Consider the following 21,114-nt stretch of genomic DNA (forward strand, 5'->3'; position numbering starts at 1 on the left):
AGCTATGTTCTCCCTGGTGTGACAGCCATGTATGGTCGTGTGTGTGAGTGTGGACTTTACTAGCAGCTACTTCAGTTGGTAACTGTGTCACTGTATAAAGTCCTCTATGTAGTGTCCTAATCATGTGCTGGTATTGTTATAAAACGATTTCTCTGTCACCTCAACATCGCCCTCTAGACTAGAAAAATGCTGAAGTCCAATGTATATCAATCGATTTTCCCTCTGCCAACTCACATGTCATTCTCAGTACCTCACATTCAGCTACTTGACTAAGTGGGAAAGGCAAAGGGGTCTATTTCTATAACACTTCCTTCAAATATAACAGTATCAAGTACATGCCTGTCTAACAGTGAAAAAAATATATAAAATATGAAAATTCTACATTTTCTAGGGTTTCACATTATGTCGTATCTTGTGGTAAAAATCCTACTCCAATGTTCTATACAGAGATGCATATCTGTATGCTTAACCTCTAGCATTCTTCTGTCCTCCTGTCCTCCTCACCCTTTGTGCATCCATATAAAGGCACATTTTTTGTACAGGAGGCACGAACCAAAACCAAAAAATGAAACAGATATGCAATCTATAAAACATGAATCGTATTTCCACAACAGAACCTTTCTGCTTAAAAATCAGCAGTTTCTATACACATGAAAACAAAACCCCTAACTGTTTCTGTAACTCATGTCAATCTAGTGTGTGTATCTCTGAATTTGTCTTATGTAAAAGAAATAAAGTATGTTTTAGCCCCATTGTTAAGACTGTGTCTGATTTTATCTCTACCAGAGCAGAGAGAGAGAGAGAGAGAGAGAGAGAGAGAGAGAGGGAGAGAGTGAGTGAGAGAGAGAGATAGAGAGAGAGAGAGAGAGAGAGAGAGAGAGAGAGATACTAGCGTTTGTGTAAAGAATGAGAAATAGGAAAGCAATGAATGATGGGAATATAAAGATTTGAATACAAACATACATGTAGAAAGGGAGATTTTTACAACAAAATGACAGCTGGATTGGACTCTGACTCTATGGGGAAATGGCTGTATTCATTCCACTGCTCCCCTTAGCTATTTGCTAACTATGACCCCTCCCCATACTTGACTAGGGGGTCTTAACAGTGCAATCCAGTGTCGTCCGTCATTTGTTCATTAAGAACTCGGTATAACATCGACTACATACCTTTTCAACGGACTTTCCTAACTTATAATAGAGAAATGTAAAAATTTACTCTTAGTGACTCATATTTTCTCTGAAATACATAAAACGATATTTTGGAGCAAAGTATGTACATACTTCATTGTTGGATAATGATTCTCAGCCAAACAAATTATCATGAGTCACTGCAGCCTAAAACAAAAGAGTGTTCCAATTGTCTATTGTTAATTTGTCTTTCAAGAGTGATTCTTCTATTTCTCTATCTCCCCCCCTTTTTATCACTAAGTCTATACTCCTTTTGTGTCCCCTTTACCTATGAGAAGAAAAACAAGATAGTTATCTTAAAACAGCAAACAAAACAAACATTTCCATTCTTTGCCATCGGCCAGCGATTTAGGGAAACAAACATGTGATAATATAAAACAAACAAACAAAATCAATAAAGATTACCTTTTAAACTCAGTTTCTTCCTAAAAGTACACACTAATACTCACCATAGATTAAACCCCCCCTGGTTGTAGGACTGCAATGTCTGACCTGAACTCTAGAGTTGGTTATAGTTCTCCCCCAAAGTATTAATGGCTATGGGGTGTGCAATCAATTGTTGGGGAACCTCTGAAACTTGTGTACGCCTCCTTTGTGGGTGTATATGTGGTTCCCAACCCAGGTATCCCTTTTTCTTTCTACACAGTTCCTACTCCTGTGTCCCTTCTTAAGGCAGTAACAACACGTCCCTGTCATGTCTGCACACTGTTTTGCTAGGTGTCCTATTTTATTGCATTGAAAACACTTCCTCAACTCATGTTGTTTCTCTTCCTTTTTACAATCTCTTGCGAAATGGCCTTCTTCGTTACACTTAAAACACCTGTTTTTTCTATGTTTCTTATTATGTGGGTTGTATGCTGGTGGTCGGGTGTGCAGACCCTCTAATGCTGGGATACTTACTATCATTACCCTATCACTTAGTGTCTCTTTCTGTTTATTCATACTTCTATCATGTTCTATAGCTGACTCCCTGAGAAAACTTACAGTACTTCCTCTCCAGTATGGTAATGAAGTTTGCACCCTTTTTTTCAAGTTTTCCCTGAGTCCATCCATTAGAACGTTAACAGCAACCTCTCTGTAATCTTCATTATCTTTTATGTCTGATACCCCAGTATATTTGACCATCTCCATCAGAGCCCTGCAAAAGTAGTCTGTTGCATTTTCACTATCCTCTTGCCTGATAGTAAAAACTTTACTCCAGTCCACTATCACTGGAAAATATATGGCCAACCGTGTGATTATTTGTCTGATATTGTCCTGATTATCATCCTCGGTTAAGGATTCATCCTCCTCCAACATACAATCCTTAATGAACTTTTGTATATCAGTATTGAGAGGAAGACAGGTCTTCAATAATACTCGCCAATCGTTATTAGTTGGCTCATACACATTACCGTAATATCTAATAAACTGCTGACATTTAGCCAAATCTTTCCTAGGATCAGGGAAATCAGACAAAATTGAAAATGTTTCAGACCTAGTGCATGGATCATACTTTGCTACATGTTTTAAGGGAACATCACTATTCCTGTCTGCTTTCCCATTGGGAACTGCTGTTGTGCAGACAGGATGTAAGTCTACCAGATCACTAAAACTAGTTGCTGAAATTGCTGCTGCAGTACAATGGATGTTTTCCCCTGTGTTACCCTTTACATTATTCTCACCACTTTCAGCCGCTGCCCCTGCTGGTGGGACCGTTCCTTTTCTTTGTCCTGAAACATTACTTTTAACATTACTTAAAACAACATACACGTTACTAGTTACAGTTTTCACATTTTTGGTATTGGCTGTACTTCCTGCCCCGACCGAATTTATCGGGGGCGTGTTTGCGCTCAGTTCGCCACGCTTTGCAACGCACACTTACGGAATGCTCTTTTCCGGTACGCTTACTTCCGCTGAACACGCGTTTTTCGCTACACTCACTTCCGCTGTGCGTTCGCTGCTCTGCCACGTGTTACCTTCCATTTGCCACGATTTTAAACAATGATTATGTGCATTTCTCACTTTCGTTGACTTAATCAACCGTACTTTATCTTTTACGGTATTTAGTACCTCTGCATTAAAACTCCCTTTTGTTGGGAAAGGCCTATCACAATCTTTGGTCATTTCGACCCACGTGTCACAATACACAGTTGCGTATGCACCATATTTTTCACACATGAGAAATCTCGCTGACTCAATAGGACCTTCCTTAGGCAGTAAATTGGCAATCTCTAGCGTATGCTTAGTGCGTCTCACCTCTACCCCTGCACCATCTTCTCCCCTGTAAGTGAAGACAAGTTACGTCACTTACACTGGTATAGTCCTCACTCTGCATCAGGCCTTGGGGGTGTTTATAATGAATACTTAAGTGATGACATATTACTCAGTGTTTCAGACATGAAACATGACCGATTTCATGAGGGAGATATTTGCATGCTTGCCTTGCTGTATTTCCTTGTGAAGTAGGCGAGGCTTGGGGCCTTACTTATCCGATTTGTGTTGAATTACTATTTTGTTCCTGTCCCCCACGGCATGATTGCGCATTGCAGCTTTGCGCCACTGGGTGAAAATGACATGAATCACTGAGACATACATGCTTCCACAGCAGTTGCCACATAACCTTATTTCCGGGATCTTCTAGAGGGGACTCAAAGAATATTGGCAAGTGTGGATATTTTTCTCTTTTAGGAATTCTTACTTTATTAAATAAGTCAAAATTTAAATACAGAATTCCAAACTAGAAAAATATCTCACTCATGAAATGACATGGTTGCTATTTATGAAACTATTATTTGACATTGGTTTTATACAACATACATATCTATATAAATGATATGATACTGTACTGTATTTACTGTATTCCACTAACTATTATAATATAATTTGTTTTCAGATCAGTAATAGATTTGTAAGATATGACAACAGCATTACTTCTAATCCACATGTTATCTGCAGCATATAAAGGGCAGTGAATGAGTTATAAATTAATGCTACGCCTACTGACAGGGCAGGGCTGAGACAGGGTAGCAGAGGTGTGTCTGAATCTTAAATCCTTCCCTTTGCCTTGATGATAGATGGGAGTTTGAAACACTTGTTCTCTGCTGTACTTTACCTCACCCTCTTTCTACTTTTCTAGCAGACAGGTGTTGGCAGGTGGAAACAAGTCATGCCTGAGCCAACCTTTTTGTATCGGCCACAGCATGGTCTCTTCTACTTTCTCAGCTGTGTGATATTGGTTTTAAACTTCAGCCCACTTCAGGGACAGCTGCTACATGCTTGTAAAGAGGTAAGACATTTGAGAGAATGAAATGAAAGCAAAAAAAACAACAAAAAAACTAATTATGAGAAGGAGAAAATTATCTTTTATTTCTTCTGAGTTTGTTGTCACTAATTATTTTAAACAATTCATTGAAAGTTCACGATCATTACAAAAGAAATCAATGTCAAAAGTAGGTAGAGCTTTTTTTTGTCAGCCTTTAATTAATAAGAGTGATCTTACATTGTGCTCTATACTGACTACCTAACAGCTGTTACAAGTCCTATGGCAGTGCGCTAAGTTCTATTATGTTATATCATTGTTGTACAGTGTTGCAAATTGTTCATATTATCCATACAATATGCTGGATTCTTACATTTAGCATAAAGACACAATATAATGGCATATTTAACACAATACCTAAAAACAAAAAAGAAAATGTAATCGCATAGAGAGTAAGATACATAAATACATTTAAAGGATAGTTGCACCCAAATCTTAAGCTTCTCAAGTAAACCTCTATTCTGGGTCCAGTGTTTAAGCACTCCAGAGGGTCCTCTGACATTCTGTGTGTACCTACCGTTGGTACACTCACTACTTTAAATACTATGTACTGTATGTAATAACAAGCCAATATGCTATAAAGCAGTTTTGAAACAGCATGAAACTGTTAGTAATAACTTTTGCAACATGTGTTCAGTTTTGTTACAAACATATTTTTTTTCATCCCACATACAGTAATCACTTTTGGTTGAAATAACCTATTGTAATATGTATGATTAGGAAGGATAATTAAACTTTTTGCATATTCATCTTCTAAAATGTAAAAACTTGTCAATATTTAAATGCCTGTCTATATTTTTTAATAAGTTAACTTACAAAGATTGTGTTTAACACATAAGTGCATCAAATTTAAGGAAAATTAGCATTTTTAGCACACTAAATTGTAATTTTATCTAATTAACAAGACTGGTCTCTTTTCATATATATTAATAAGTATATAATAAACGGAACAAACCTGAAATGATCTGCCATACATTAAAAATGGTTGTATTGTTCAAGGGAAATCAAATCGGGTACTGTACATGATATTTAAAAAGGATAGGTCTGACTCCTACAGAAAACAGAAGGAATTACTATAATTTTTACATTAGGGCCAATTTATTTTGCACAAGCACATAGGGGTCTATATATGACCCTTCACATTTTATTCACTTTAATTATCATTTCGTATTGCTATTTATTACAATTCTTCAGCCACGACAATGGCTCGGAGAGGAGCCTGTGCCGGCGAGTAGTCTACTGTAAAGCGATTGCAATCACCATGAGGCTGCACATGCTCAAAGCACAATTTGCCAAAGGAAAAAGGGGAAAAATACGAAGCCTGTTGAAAAGGGATTCAAACATCCCTCTCCTGTGATGCTCTACCCGTAGGATAGAATGGCTAACTCCATCTTTCTAAGCTTTTAGGTGCTTGATAAATTATGACTAATGGGGACTGCAGTAGTTTGATTGATGCAAGTGATATAGCTGATATCTCCTGCATTAGGCTAATGTTAAACAGTAGCATAGCACCTGAAATCTCTTCTCAATACTAAAGCTATAGTTTAAAATATGAAACAGAACTTCTACACTTTCCATCTGTACACACACACACACACACACACACACACACACACACACACACACACACACACACACACACACACACACACTGTGGTAACCTGTCTCATACCAGGTCACCATCTGTTCATGTCTAACTTTAGAAGGTCCCTTGTAAGATAACACCTCAATTGTTTGTTTTATCTCCAATAAGCAAAAACGCATTTAATCATAAATCTGCTAGTAAATACTGTATATTCTGTGTACACTTTGAAATGAATTATGTAAGATGTATCCTGCAAAATTCACTATCTTTCTTGTTTTTACTGTGTTTCTGCATTTTGTTTACGCTTTTTTAAACCTTGGAACCTAAATCTAAAAGTTGCTGTATGTAATATACATACCTTCCAAGATGACTCTTTTGACTGCGAACAGAATTTTCTGCTCCTCATTTTAAATACTGATTTTCTAACTAAAAAAACTGCATTGAAATAATATTATTAATAATATTAACATCATCTATTTGTATAGGTTCACAGTGCTTTACAGGGCATACATGAAATGTAATACATAAATAATTGATGTACCAAAAATTCTAATCCACTGTGCAAACCCTTATCATTGCTTCAGTGGTGCTAGGGTGTTAAGAGTTACAACAGACATATTGTCATACTTGCCAACTCTCCCGGAATGTCCTGGAGACTCCCGCATTTTGCAAAAGTCTCCCGGACTCCCGGGCGAGTGTGGCAATCTCCCGAATTCTGCCCACTTCACTAGGAAGTGCCCCACTTCCTAGTGAAGTGGGCAGAATTAGATCGCAAATGCCGTGATTCCCGGTGAATTGCGGCATTTGGCCCTGCCCCCCACTGTCAAATGACGCGGTTGCGTCATGACGTCACAGGGGGCGGGGCCCAAAATGACACAATTTTGGCCGTCCCGTCCACCTCACGCCCCCCTCCACTGGCTGGCTCCCGAAAGAGAGCTGAAGAAAGTCGGCAAGTATGCATATTATTTCACAGCACCTGGAGAGTTAATAGTTACTGATTACTGCAGGGAGGGATATTGCTGCTAGGCAACATGAGTTCATTTGCTACCTGTGACCTTTTGTATTCTCTTTCCTATTCCTGTGTATTATTCCCTGTTGTTCCCCTGTTTTAAATGTGTTAATCAAATCATGATATTATGTTAATCAATTGTATATTGAATACAGTTGAGTTCCTGTTCCCCAAGTGTGTCCCTCTGTTCTCATTTACAAAGAACCTGAACTTACAGATCAGTAATGTGGGCGCATTCTACAACATTATTGTAATCTAATTGTTTAGAGAGTTAGAAAGAAGTGTCAGGCAAGCTTGACTTCACACAACCCAATAAATATACCAAGATTGGGACACAATGCAGACAAATATGGAGTAGATTACTCCATTTAGCAGTAAGGGGAGTAACTATTCCTGTAAAAAACTGCAGAAAAATCAAGGAAGGTACTAATTGTATAGTGGATTCAGTTATTAGGAAGACACTATATATGGGGGGTATTCATATGTTTCTTTTAACGCGCTAAAACAAAAAAAAAAGAGCGCTCTAAAAATATTAGCGTTAATACGGTAATTACTCGCTAAATTTCATCTCGCAGCTCCCTGAGCTGCGAGATGAAATTCAGCGAGTAAACTACCGTATTAACGGTATTTACGCGCATATTACCGTATTAACGCTAATATTTTTAGAGCGCTCGTTTTTTTTTGTTTTAGCGCGTTAAAAGAAACAATTGAATACCCCCCATAGAGTAATCTGTTGCCCTGACTGTGAATGCCAAACAATTTAATGTCTCCCAGGTGCTCAGGTTCAGAGAATTTCAGATAAGGTAGATACAGGGGCGAACGGAGGATTGTCGGGGGGTTTCCCCCCCGACCCAAAAAAAAACACCCCCCGCGAGAGCATGCGCAGCAGCTCCGTTTCTTCAGCGCTGTCCTATACTGTATACACTACAACACCGCCGCGGACGCTTCTTTCACAGCGCCGCGGCTGCTGTATAGGACAGGGCAGCTATAGCAGCCACTTAGTTAGCGCAGGGGGGGGTTTCTGGAGACTCAGAAACCCCCCCTGCGTGCGCCACTGAGATAGTTGGGTGGAGCTGCACAGGACCCAATGGTCTTGGTACACATTGGTACCAATGACAAAGTTAAGAGAAGTTGGAAGGTCCTCAAAAACTATTTCAAGGAACCAGGTTGTAAACTTAAGACAATGACCTTCAAGGTAATATTTTCTGAAATATTACCTGTACATGTGCTACACCAGAAACACAGCTGGGGCTTAAGAAGGTTAGCAGGTAGGGGTGATGTTGATGTAGGAAAAAAAGTTTGGTGTTGGAATACCCTATCAACTTCAGCTATAGTAGGGAAGGGATACATTGGAATGGAGCAGCTGCGCTTGGGGATGAGATGGTTACTAAGCTGGAGAAAATTTGAAATAATGGGTGGTTAAAATAGAAAACAGTGGGTGAGATAGTGTAGTGGCATTAGTCAAGAGAAATGGGTGAGAAATTAAGGGAGAGGTTAGTAGAAGTGATAATGAGGTTCTTAGAAATAAAAATTGCTAGAAGTATTCAAAATAAATTAGTAACTAGATCTAATAATGTTGGAAGAGGACTATGATAAAGTGAGCATAAGTGAAACATGGTTGGATGAAACTCATATATGGACAGTAAATTAGAAAGGTTATAGCATGTTTAGGAAGGATAGATAACAAAGATGCCTATATGTAAAATTGTTTAAAATCAATCTTGCTTAGGAAGGTGTCAATGCAGAGGATAAATGGGTAATTATACGTAGCAACAAGTCAAAGACACTAATTTAGCAATTTCTAATTCTATTATATCAGACACCAAGGGTAGTAGACACCATTGAGCAGATATGAAGTCCAAAGCAAAGCTAATTCCTCATTATTGATGATTCATGAAATCCTTTGTCTAACAGTAGCCAATTGAGGATCCATTTATCAAGATTCCCCCAATAAATAGATTTTCTACCGCTGAAAATCGCATAAGAGGATTCTTATAGCTTGAAAAGCCTCTCCTGGGACACTCTGTGCATGCATGCGAACAGGAACTGGAAGCCTGGACTTGGGCTTCCAGTTTCAGATTTTACAAAAATATATTTATATACAGTATATATTAATGTTAAAAAAGTAAAATAAATAAATAACAAAACAGAAGTGAAAAAATAATTTAAAAAAAATCAAGAAAAAATGCTTTATTTTAATAATAAATCCGGACATTAGCAATCAGAGGACTTGTACTGCAGCTGACCTTGGGGAAGTATTGCAAGAGGCCCCTGGTGATCACTACCTGCCTGTGATGGCCTTTGACATTAGTAATACCCCATTCATACTGCACCAAAATCCCGGGTTTTTGCCGGGGCGAGCTCAAACGACCCGGGTCTTGGTGCAGTATGAATGGTACAAGTCAAAAATCCCGGGTCTAAAAACCGGGATTTATCGAGGGGTAATTCCCGGGTCGGACCCGAGTTGCCTGCACTATGAATGGTGCAACCTGAGTTTTTCAACTCGGGTTGCACAGAAAACAAGCTGATTGGCCATGATGAAATTCCCGGGTCCGAGGTGCAGTATGAATGGTGTTTCTGAGCTGGGACGCTCCGAGCCCCGGCAAAAACCCGGCTTGAAAAACCTGGGATATTGCCGGGGCGGCAGTATGAAAGCGGTATAAGTAGGGAAAAGCCCTAAAAATACTGGATGCGTTTTCTCCGGCAACACCGTGAATGGCTTTCTCTTGTTCAATCCTGTCACAAAGCATGATCAGCATTTGCTTTTCTTTTCCTTTTCTTTGAAACCAGCAGATCATACATAAACTATGGAAGAGCAAACATCCATGGTGCATTTACAAACTGCAAATGTGCTTGTCAGTTTTGTGTGCTGAAGTTTTTTGTCCAGGTATGCTTTCTTGCGGGCAACTGAAGTGTGTAAGCGCCTGCGGGGAACAGGACAGACGCACACAGAAGAACTTACTTTATAAACGATGGTCACCTCCTGTCCGCTTCCGATGCCCCAGCCACTGTCCTATCCCAGCAGATCAGCAACCGCAACCCTTGTCACCTCCAACCATGTCCCTCTAAGAAAGAGACAGAAATTACGTCCGTGCCTACCAGGAATGGGCTGACCGAGACCACGGTAATGAGCGAAGACACTCTTGGTAAAGCACACTTGCCGCCACCTCGTTTTCCTCTTGCCAAGGCGCGGGGGTCTACGAGCACTTGAGGTCAGGAACAGTCCCTCCTCAAGTACTCCACTCACCTCTCGGTGAGGGCCTAACCAAAAGGGGAATCGAGCATTATACTCACCGGGACACTCCCGCTTCCGGTCCTGTTCTCCTGCTCCTCCCCGACACATGTGTATGACAAGGAAAACACAGCCTCCATTTGCGCTATCAGTAAGGCTAAGATGTACACCCACAACGCTAAACTTACTACAACAAGTGACCCGACCCTAACAACTCACTAATGGACGGCAACGCAACTAGATTACACAACTGTTAAGTGCGTATTGTCGCTAACCAATAACGATTGTCGAATCTCGATTTGTGTTTCCAACGCACAAAGATTTATTCTCAAAAAGTAGCAGTAGATATTCAAGCGAAAATTATAATAAGTACACACCGTTACTTATCGCAGGCGCTCTGGATCCAGTGTACAGTCATTCAATCCTGAAGTCTGGGGACAAGATGTCTGAACACTAGATGAGGAGCTGCTGCTTATATGCACACAGAAATAGAGTAAAGCAATGCAGATGGTATAGCTTGCGTCTATTGGTCCAGGTTTCAGGAAGGTCCAAGGGGTTGTCAATCATTGGCTAGTTTAAGCTCATGAATCCAAAGGGAGGGGGTCATCTCTCCAGGGGATGAGCTCTGATCTTACCGCCAAGATTACTCAGTCATAATAGTCCACAATTCCTTAACATTAATAACTTGCGTATGCACTCTGCGATTCCTTCGCAGAGTGAACCGGACAGTCGCCAATGCGAAGAGGATTAGTATGATACCACACATGACTATATTCCTTCAACGTGTACCATATGTTTTACTGATGTGCATATAACTTTTATAATATTACATATAAATACTACTATATTTCGACATAAATGACTATGTGTTGCAACTACCTTTAATGTGTATTATTTTACAAGTGTGAGTGTTTGTGCGAATGTATGTAAAAGACTAAATACTATTGTTGCCACGTGTTGCAGCTGCGTACGCCCTTCCACGCCGTAGCGTGCCCTTTCACGCTGTAGCGTACCGTACGCATCTTTTCAGACAAAGACAACCAAGTTTGCTCGATTTTAATTGAAATGACTTTATCCAATATGCTGACTTCGTCACAACTATAACACTAACTGGGTGTGGTGTACTAACGGGAACTACTCAATGTACTCTACGGGGAACACCAGCTGGTGCTCGTGGACTATTCCGGAGGGCGGTTCCTAAGCCCCTCACCCAGGTCGTACCAAGAAGACTGTCTTCTTACTATGGGGTCACCCACGGAATCCTAAGGACCGGCTGCACAAGGCCCGAAAGAGGCTCACTGGAACAGCACACCAACCTGAGAGTCGACTGCCGCACAGAACAGGCGATCGTCACCACGTTGAACCGCCCGACTGCCTCCACCCAGATCGGAACACGTGTCCCTCCCCTGGAACCACCAGAGAACCTGCACGTAACTTAGAACTGGGACACTCAACCAGAACGACGGGCCGCCCCTGGAACTCATTTGAGCTGTGCTGCACTGCCGACTCACTCAATCACCCCCTCTGGAAACCAGCATAACCCCAGGGACCTATGGGACAGGAAAACTACGTGTGTTCTTCCCTGGCTATGTGTACAAGCTGGTAACTACACTTATGCCCACAGTGCAGGTTAGTTCAGGAAAACAACAGGAAACAAGAGCCTACATTTAATGGGGGCCTGACGTCTTGGAAAACCTGGAAAACAAATATGCAGCAAACCAAAATACGATATACAAAGCAATACTCGCCGCACAGACAGAATAAAACAATATACAGTATATGGCAAGCTATTACACGAGTACACAGCTGCTAGCCAACCAGCCGGTTGCTACAGCACCAATAGGAGCCTTCTGCTCTACTGTTACCTTACTCCTCTTAGTGTACTCCCCTCGCACACAGGACCGCGCCTACTCTGCTCAGGGCTCTCTCACGCCACTGACTACCACCAGGGCCTTATGCCCTACACCATGGGCCTCTCTGCCCAGCTGACTACAGAGCCTTGTGCTCTGACTATGGGCCTTAGCCCCCTCTCTAACTTGGGCTCTGAGCCCACTCACTAGGGCCTTGTGCCCTTCCACCTAGGGGCACTAGCCCCCGCCGGCATTTCCGGCATGGCCCTCTTCTTTCCTTCTTGGCGGGGGCGCTCTTAGTCCTGACAAGGGCTCCCCGTCGATGTCTCCAGCGTTGAGTGACAGTGGCAGGGTAGCTCCCTGCCGCTTCCGGCGTCATCTTTGTCTTGATCCGCCGCTCCGGACGTCCCACCACGCCCTCACTCTTCTCCGCCAATGGACTTCTGCTAAGAAGGCGCAGCGTCATCAATGGGCGCCACCGCGAGTGCTGATTGGCCTGCCGCGGTGCCAATCTTTCAAACGGCTGGAGGTGAGCCGTGATTGGCTCACCTATCCGGCCGCTGATTGGCCAGCGAAGAAAGGCGAGCCCTGATTGGCTCATCCTTCCTACGCCGACAGGACCTGCGGAAAAGAAGTGATACTCGCCGCTGGATCGGTGAGTAGCCACTCTTCTCTTTCTTCGTCCTCTTGATGGGCACCGCAGCCAGAGCCATCTTCAGCCCCTCCAGGGGCACAGCGGCAGCCTCCGGATCAGTCTTTGCCCTCTTCACGGGCACCGGATCCGGAGACAGGGGGCACATCTCTACAGGTGCAAAAAGTATAGAGGCAAGGACTTGATCTCTAGTATTCATATGTGTAAGGGTGGGTTGTGGATGGGGAACCTGGGATGGGAAAGGAACTCACACTTACACTACACACAGCGCCGGTCTCTGGTCGTCCTCGGGAGAGTCTCCCTTCTTCTCGACGGCGTCTGCGTGGAAAGGGGGGATGTCCGAGTACCCGAACGCAACAGGGGAGAGAGCCATTTGACTCGTAAACCGGGCACTCGTTTTTCTGTAAAGGGGTGAGGTGAAAGGCGTGGAGGACAGTTCCGCAAGGTGAGTGCACCACAGGTAACAACCCTTGCCAGGCTATACTCACGGAAGCTAGTCCACTACGGCGACTCCCTCTGTCCCTGCTACTCCAGGGGGTTTTCACTGGCTGGAGTCTTACAGTGTCCTTTTCTGCTCAGAATCTAGCTGTCATTTATTTAGTACATTCTACAAAATTACATCTAGAATCTGATTGGTTGCTATAGGCAACATCTCCACTTTTTCAAATCTGCAGTTTAGTAAATATAGCCATTAATCTTATAGAAGATAATTTTCCATAATCAAGATAAACAGTATACAGCACCAGGTGTTTCTACCACTGTTCTAAATATAGAAAACATTGCTGGTTCTTGTAGTACCACAAACACTAACATACTCATGGCTACCAGGACATGCTGGCACTTGGGGAACTACAAATGCCATCATGCCCTTGCATCCAGGGCCCTACACAAATACCAGCATGCCCAAACATTCAATGGCAACCTTGGCATGCTGAGACCTGTAGTGCACCAGGGACATAATGGTCTATTACTATTAAATCTTTCTTTATTGCCCCATGCCCAGGGCCGGTGGAACGCGGTAAGCTGAGTAAACAAGGCGGGGGAGCCAAGATTGAGGGGCTCTTCGTCCGCCTGCCATCCCCGCTTGACCTCTGGCACATTAAAAAAAGAAATTAAAAAAAATAGAAAAAAACGGCAGCGACGGTTCTTGCCAGCTCGTGTGCTGCTCCCTTCTCGCTGACAGTGTCGGGCGTGACAGAGTGAAAGAATGAATTGTGTTAATAGGGCACTCTTTTTAAATTGGTTTTGTATAGTAAGCAAATATTAAAAAATATAAACTTTATTGATTTTAAAAACAACTATAGCGAAATATTTAAAAAAAAGAGGAATGATAGTATGAATACCAAAATAGCTAATTATTGATAGAATGGTAGAAAAACTACCATGCTGTCTCGCTGTCCTAATATGGCTATTGTCAGAGGTTGGCTCCTGACAACACTCCGGTAGGACGGTTGTTTGTCCCAGTTCATCTAAGGAAGACAGTTCTTGCTGAAGCACACAACAGTCGGACTGCTGGACATCCTGGCATCTACAAAACACTAGATATACTTTCCCGTACCATATGGTGGCCGTCTCTGTCTGCTGACGTCAAAAGTCACGTCCTGTCCTGTGAAGTTTGTGCCAGGAACAAAGTTCCCAGGACTCGCCCGGTAGGGCAGTTAGTTCCCTTGGCCGCTCCTGCTAAACCTTGGACACATTTATCCATGGACTTTATAGTTGATCTACCACCCTCGGCGGGACACAATACCATTTGGGTCGTGGTAGACCGGTTTAGCAAGATGGCGCATTTCATTCCACTAGCCAGGCTTCCTACTGCTCGAGATTTGGCCCTCCTATTCATTCAACACATTTTCCGCCTCCATGGACTCCCTACAGACATCGTCTCTGATCGGGGTTCTCAGTTCATTGCGCAGTTCTGGAGATCATTCTGTACCCTCCTGGGAATCAAGATTAGTTTGTCATCAGCGTACCACCCTCAGTCAAATGGGCAGACGGAAAGGGTTAACCAGTCTTTGGAGAAGTTCTTGCGATGCTACACGTCGGAGTTCCATGACAACTGGTCCTCCTTGTTGCCCTGGGCGGAATTTGCCTGTAACAACTCCTGTCACTCCTCCACCAAAACCTCTACGTTTTTTTGCAATTATGGTTTTCACCCCAGATCGAACTCTTTGTATTCTCTCCAGTCCGTTGGTATCCAGGAGATCTGTTCCACTGCCAGGGATCTCAGAGTTATCTGGAAGAAAGTGCACTCATCTTTAAGACAAGCCTCACTTGTTGCAAAAAAAATTTCAGACCGGCACCGTACCACCTGTTCTCTTAAGGTTGGCCAGAAAGTCTGGCTGTCTACAAAAAATATCAGGCTGAAGCAACCTTGTAAGAAGTTGGGCCCTAAGTTCATCGGACCGTTTTTCATCATCAAGCAAGTCAATTCGGTTGCATTCAGGCTAAAAATTCCGCGCTCCTTGAGAATTCCCAACACGTTTCATTGTTCTCTATTGAAACCAGTACTTTATCCAAATCAAGTCCTGTCTTCGAGTTTGTCTGGGAGAAGATACGTGGTTCAGAAAATCCTGGATTCTAAAAAAGTGCAAGGGCAGGTGCACTTCTTAGTACAGTGGAGGAATCGCGGGTTAGAAGAACGGTCTTGGATTCCTCGGAGACAACTTCATGCCCCTAAACAGTTGAAGGAGTTCTTCAAGAAATTTCCAAGAAAACCTGGATGTCGGGGTGCCTTGACCCCTCCTCCAAGGGGGGGGTACTGTCACGAGCCGCGGCGGTACTCACAGCCGCCGCGGCTCGCTTCTGGCTCCCTCTGGCGTCCCGGCCGTCAACTTGACGACTGGGACGTCATTTCCTCCCTCTGCCCGGCCGTCGCCAAGGCAACGGCCAGACGCTACCACACAAGCGCTGCGTCCCGGCGGTACTGGTAGCCGGGCGCATGCGCATAATAGACAGCCGGTGGGCTGATTTCATTAGCGTTAACAGGCATTAGCCTGCAACTGTGTAGGTCAGGGGCAAGCCTTGATTGGCTCTGCTGAATACGAGGAAATTAACCTGCAGGAGTGTGTTCAACTGCTGATTGGTCTGTGTCTGTATTTAAGGCAATGAGGTCTGCTGCCTCATTGCCGGTTATAGCTTCTGTGCTCCAGTCTGCTGACCTGCTTGTTCCAGTTCCTGTATCTACGTTTTGACTTCCCGTGTATGACCCTTGGCTTCGTATTGGACTTCGCTTGTGTTTCCTGTGACCCTGATCCTTGGCTTGTTTACCCGTTCTGCTACTTTGCCTGTGACCTCTGACCTCAGCTTGTTCATCGTTACTGTTACCTGCTGCCGGCCTTTGACCTCTGCGTGGACCTGACTCTTCTTGCCTGGGTTCTCCCCAGCCGGTACACACTTCACGACCCTCTGTCAGTCTGCAGCCCAGTCTGTCCCCACCATCAGGGGCTCCAGTGAACACCTGACTGGCAGAGTAGACTCTGGGTTGTGTTGTGCCGGCTGGAGGGGTTCCTAACAGCTATATAATGTTAATAAGGTGAATCCTGATGATTATCTTACTAATGAACTAAGTGATATTGAATTTTATAGGTAAATGTCCAAAATAAAAATATTACAATATTTGGAGTGTTCCCAATGTGTTCTATGCTCTTTGGGCATGATGCTGGAGAATTGTCTGCTCACCTAGGAGTCCAGGAGACCTATCTGGAATTCAGGAGAGTTGGCAAGTATGTTTAGTATTAAACAATGGCATTTCGTCCCCACATATCATAAACCACCACCGCAGATTCTCATATTTGCTCATGCTACTGCTGGCACCACTGCAATAGCAACTCAACTTCAACATTGTTCCTACTTACCCCCTATTTAAGAGTTACTTCAGTGGAGATACAAACTTTTACAATCTTATTCACTACTAATACATAAGAATGGAAATGCAACTGTACATTTAATTAATACTTGGCTGACAAAGGAAAAAGTCCAAAGGCAATGAATAAAATTAAGATAAATAAAGCACCAGTTTTAGATGGCATACTCCCAACGTTCCTAGGGAGCTAAACTCAGAAATAGCTAGACCGCTATTCTTAATTTTCATAGATTCAATTTCATCAGGCTCAGTATCAAGGGATTCGCGAATAGCAGATGTGGTACCGTTAAAAAAAGGAAATGAGTGAGATCACAACCAGGGAATTATAGACCAGTAAGCCTGACATCAATAGTGGAAAACTTTTAGAAGGTATATTAAGGGATAGTATTCAGGATTTCAAAGTGAGTAATAAGATTATTAGTGGGAATCCGTATGGATTTGTGAGGGATAGGTCATGTCAAACCAATCTAATTAGTTTCTACGAGGAAGTTAGTGGGATCTTAGACCATGGTAGTACTGTAGATGTTGTCTAATTATATTTAGCAAAGGTCTTTGGTACAATGCCACACAAGAGGTTGGTTTACAAAATAAGGGAACTGGTTCTAGGAAACAACATTTGTACTTTGGTTGAAAACTGGTTGGTGAATAGGGAACAGAGTTGTGATTAATGGAACATTTTCTAATTGGTCTAAAGTATTAAGTGGTGTACCTCAAGGTTCTGTGTTGGGGCCACTCTTAATATTTTTATTAATGACTTTTGTTATGATTTAGAGAGCAAAGTTTCCATTTTTTTTGCTGACACTAAACCTTGTAAGGTAATAAAATCAAGGCAAGATGTAGTTTCTCAACAGAGGGACTTGAATAAACTGGAGGATTGGGCGGCCAAATGAAATATGAAGTTTAACATAGATAAATGTAAGGTTATGAATTTAGGGATCACAACCAAGCATGCAATCTATAAATTAAATTGGATAGATTTAGGGGAATCTATAATGGAAAAGGATTTGGGAGTGCTCGTAGATGGTAGACTTAGCAACAGTGCTCAATGTCATGCAGCAGCTGCAAGGCCAATAAAGTATTGGCATGCATAAAAAGTGGCATAGATGCAAGGAAAGAATGTGTAATTTTGCCACTATATAAATTGTTGGTAAGACCTCCTTGTAAATACGGAGTAAAGTTCTGGGCACCACTCTATACAAAAGACATTTTAGAACTAGAAAGAGTTCAGAGAAAGGCACCAAAATTGATAAAGGGTATGAAGTCACTAGGTTATGAGAAATGGTTAGCCAGTTTAGGTATGTGTACTTTAGAAAAGAGGCTCCTAAGATGGGATATGATTACTATGTACAAATACATTAAGGGTCAATACAGAGAATTATTATGAGAACTTTTTACTCCAATTACTGTACACAGGACACACGGTCTTTCCCTAAGGTTAGAGGAGTGGCAGTTTCACAGCCATCAAAGGAAGGGATTCTTTACAGTAAGGGCAGTCAAGATATGGAATTCACTGCCAGGGAGGGTTGTGATGGCAGATTCAATAGATATGTTCAAGAAAGGGATAGACAATTTTTTAGTGTAAAAGGGTATCCAGGATTATGGCTGTTAAATAAAATGAAGGATAGTAGTGGGTCCAGGGAGAAATAGGACTGCAACATGGGTCAGGAGAGATTTTTCTCGATTGAAACAGATTGGCGGTTGCTTCATCTGGATCAATTTCAAATGTAAAATAGATCCAAAATAGGTTATTTATATAGCTGCAAGGTATTTGAAAGCTCCAACCTTGGCCAATGATGAATGATCTGCCCATCTAGAAGTGCATAGCACCAGTCTTTGAAGTTTCTGATATGAGTGCAGGCCCCCTTTGTCTATAATCATTTATTTATATAGCAACAGCAAATTACATACCGTTTTACAATTGGTTATCTGCTTTTCTAAATATCTACTGATGCCTCTGTCCATCTAATTACATTCAATTGTTACTGCCTCTTCACTCTCCATGATGTATTCTGTCTATCGTTCTAAATTTAATGTGTGCGTAGCGTTTCAACATATTTATCTCTTGCACCTTACATTAATTTTTTTTAGTTGTTTAATTTATCTAATGGGCTTGCTTCAGTTGGTGACATGTCAGAGGACATTTTTTTGCAGCCGCTGCAATGATCTACATGCGGTTGCTGAATTTACCCAGAAAAAACACGCAAACACTCGTTTTTTAATATGGATGACCGTTTAAAAATTGAGTTAAAAAGTTCAGAATATATAGTTTTTTTGGGGGGTGTACAGCTGTGTTGACAGTCACACGCAAACACTCAGTTTATTTAAAAATGAATTCAGAGGTCCCTGCCCCACACAAGATTACTTTCAGTAGAAAAACTAATAATTTTAAAAGAAAGAAATCTATTTGGATTCTGGTGCTAACAGTCATACAGCAAAAGCACACTGTTTTTCTCAACTAAATATACTGCTTAATTCAGAATATTATCTAACTCCGTCTATATACTAGAACTATTATATATGCATTCATAACAACCAGTAACTACTACCACCATCTGAACTCTCTGACAGATTGAAATTAAAGCCAATTGATCGATCAACAAACTATTCTAGCTTTAAAATAATCACACAATTCTATTGTTTTCTATGTCCTTCTTTCACCATGAACTCTATTTTAAGAGCAGAGCACTGCAGCTAGCATCCTCCCTACATGCTGCCATTTTCTAAAATGGCACAGAAGAAAACAAGGGAGGGCCACATATATATAGAAGATATCGATCTTGCAAGTTTTGCATAAATATTTTCCTGGAAGTTACTTATTGCCTCGTTTTAAGTTCCGAAATTGGCAGCAAAACAGTTACTCTGAACCCCAAATCTCGGATCTGTTGGTGCAAAAAATGATTTTAAAGTGTAAAAATGTACCCTTTCCACCTCTTTATATCATTTTGATTATCTACCACCACACCCATTCGCCTTGTTCGCACCAAGCAGCAAGGCACACTCTTGTTTTGCCCAACTCCTACCATGACAGATGATCACCTTTGCAAATTGTGCCCTATTGCACCCATGCAATTTTGCGCTTTGTTTTACCAGTGCAAATCAATTCATGTGGCATCACCAAAAAGGATTTCACGCTGCACGTCTGTAGTTTTATTCATCGTAAGTGACCTCCTAAGTGTTCTAGACAGCGTATCTTAATAGGGTTCAGCTGAAAATGTAAACAAATGTGACTACATTTTGTTTGCGGTTTAACATCTTATAGCATCTAGTTTATTTTTGACTAGTAGTGTACTACTCTCCCAGGAGTCTGGGAGAATTCCTAGAGTCTCCTGGACATTCCGGGAGAGTAGGTAACTATGATTTTGTAAGAGCACATAAACAAACTTATACATCTGAATGAGCCTGCAATAAATAAATATAACGAGTTTCTGTGGTTTCTAAAAATATTTTTTAATATTTTCTGCTCATGTTTTCGAAAACATGTTTGATATAATATTTTGTTTTATTTATGATTTAGAATGCTAGTATGGTTCTTACAAGTTGAAATCATTTTATATATTTTTAACTACATTTTCTTATAATTAGATTTCTGGACGAAGTTTGTGGTCAAATGTGTAGGTGATTAATGTCAGCTTTATGTCAGCTTTACAAAAATATTTTTTATCGTATCTCTATTTTTTGGGGGGAGATCTTTTCCTTAGATGCTACTGTAGAAATAAAATTTTATTTTTAATCTTCCTATAGTTTTTTCCTGAGTATTTTTGTTCGTGTTGGAGAGAGCTTTTTTTTTTACACTTGTCATTTATGTTTCTTTAAATTGTGGGGGAAAGAAAAACTGTTACTGCCTTAGGCTTAGCTTTGTATCCTGGATCCGGCTCCTTCTCCCATTTACTCTTTGTTTTATCACTCATGCCAGAGCAAATAGAAACACGTGGTACTACAGACATTCATATCCCTGACACATATCTTTACTAATACATGAGAGAACAATGAAATTCTTGAACGTTGAACATTTTCATTATATTTTCTATACACATTGGGCCTGATTCATTAAGGAAAGTAAGGCAAAAAAAGAGTACATTTTCTCCTGGACAAACGGTTACAATGCATGGGGTGCAAATTAATTTATTTTGCACATAAGTTAAATACTGGCTATTTTTTCATGTAGCATCCAAATACTTGATGGTTTATTTTTACAATGAAATTTAAAGTTGATATAAGACACATCCTACCGCCACTAAAAATCTGTCTCCACATTTTAAATTTACCTCTCCCTTCAATCCAATAGTTTTGCCAAGGTGCAAAGTTACTCCTTGTTTTGCTTTACTTTCCTTAATAAATTAAATATTCTAGTTTCTGTGCCCATTCAGCCTAGTTGGTACACCTCCGTGAGTTCAGAAACCCGTAGGCAAAACAACTGGAAAGACACAAATGTA

The 21,114-nt window shown here is 41.4% G+C and overlaps 1 protein-coding gene across 3 annotated transcripts in view; it reads left to right on the forward strand.

Annotated features, from left to right (window-relative positions):
• The first annotated feature begins 4,267 nt into the window (after positions 1–4,267).
• Positions 4,268–21,114, forward strand: part of ELAPOR1 (endosome-lysosome associated apoptosis and autophagy regulator 1) — a 298,128-nt gene continuing 281,281 nt past the window's right edge. For all 3 annotated transcript variants that reach the window (XR_012688102.1, XM_075195584.1, XM_075195585.1), the window contains exon 1: positions 4,268–4,458. Coding sequence is in view for 2 of the 3 variants with exons in the window: in XM_075195584.1 (XP_075051685.1) it covers positions 4,339–4,458 (120 nt within the window). In the remaining variant the exon portion in view is untranslated. The remainder of the gene's footprint in view (positions 4,459–21,114) is intronic.

This window comes from Mixophyes fleayi, chromosome 2, assembly GCF_038048845.1.
Source record: "Mixophyes fleayi isolate aMixFle1 chromosome 2, aMixFle1.hap1, whole genome shotgun sequence".
Classification (NCBI taxonomy): Eukaryota; Metazoa; Chordata; class Amphibia; order Anura; family Limnodynastidae; genus Mixophyes; species Mixophyes fleayi.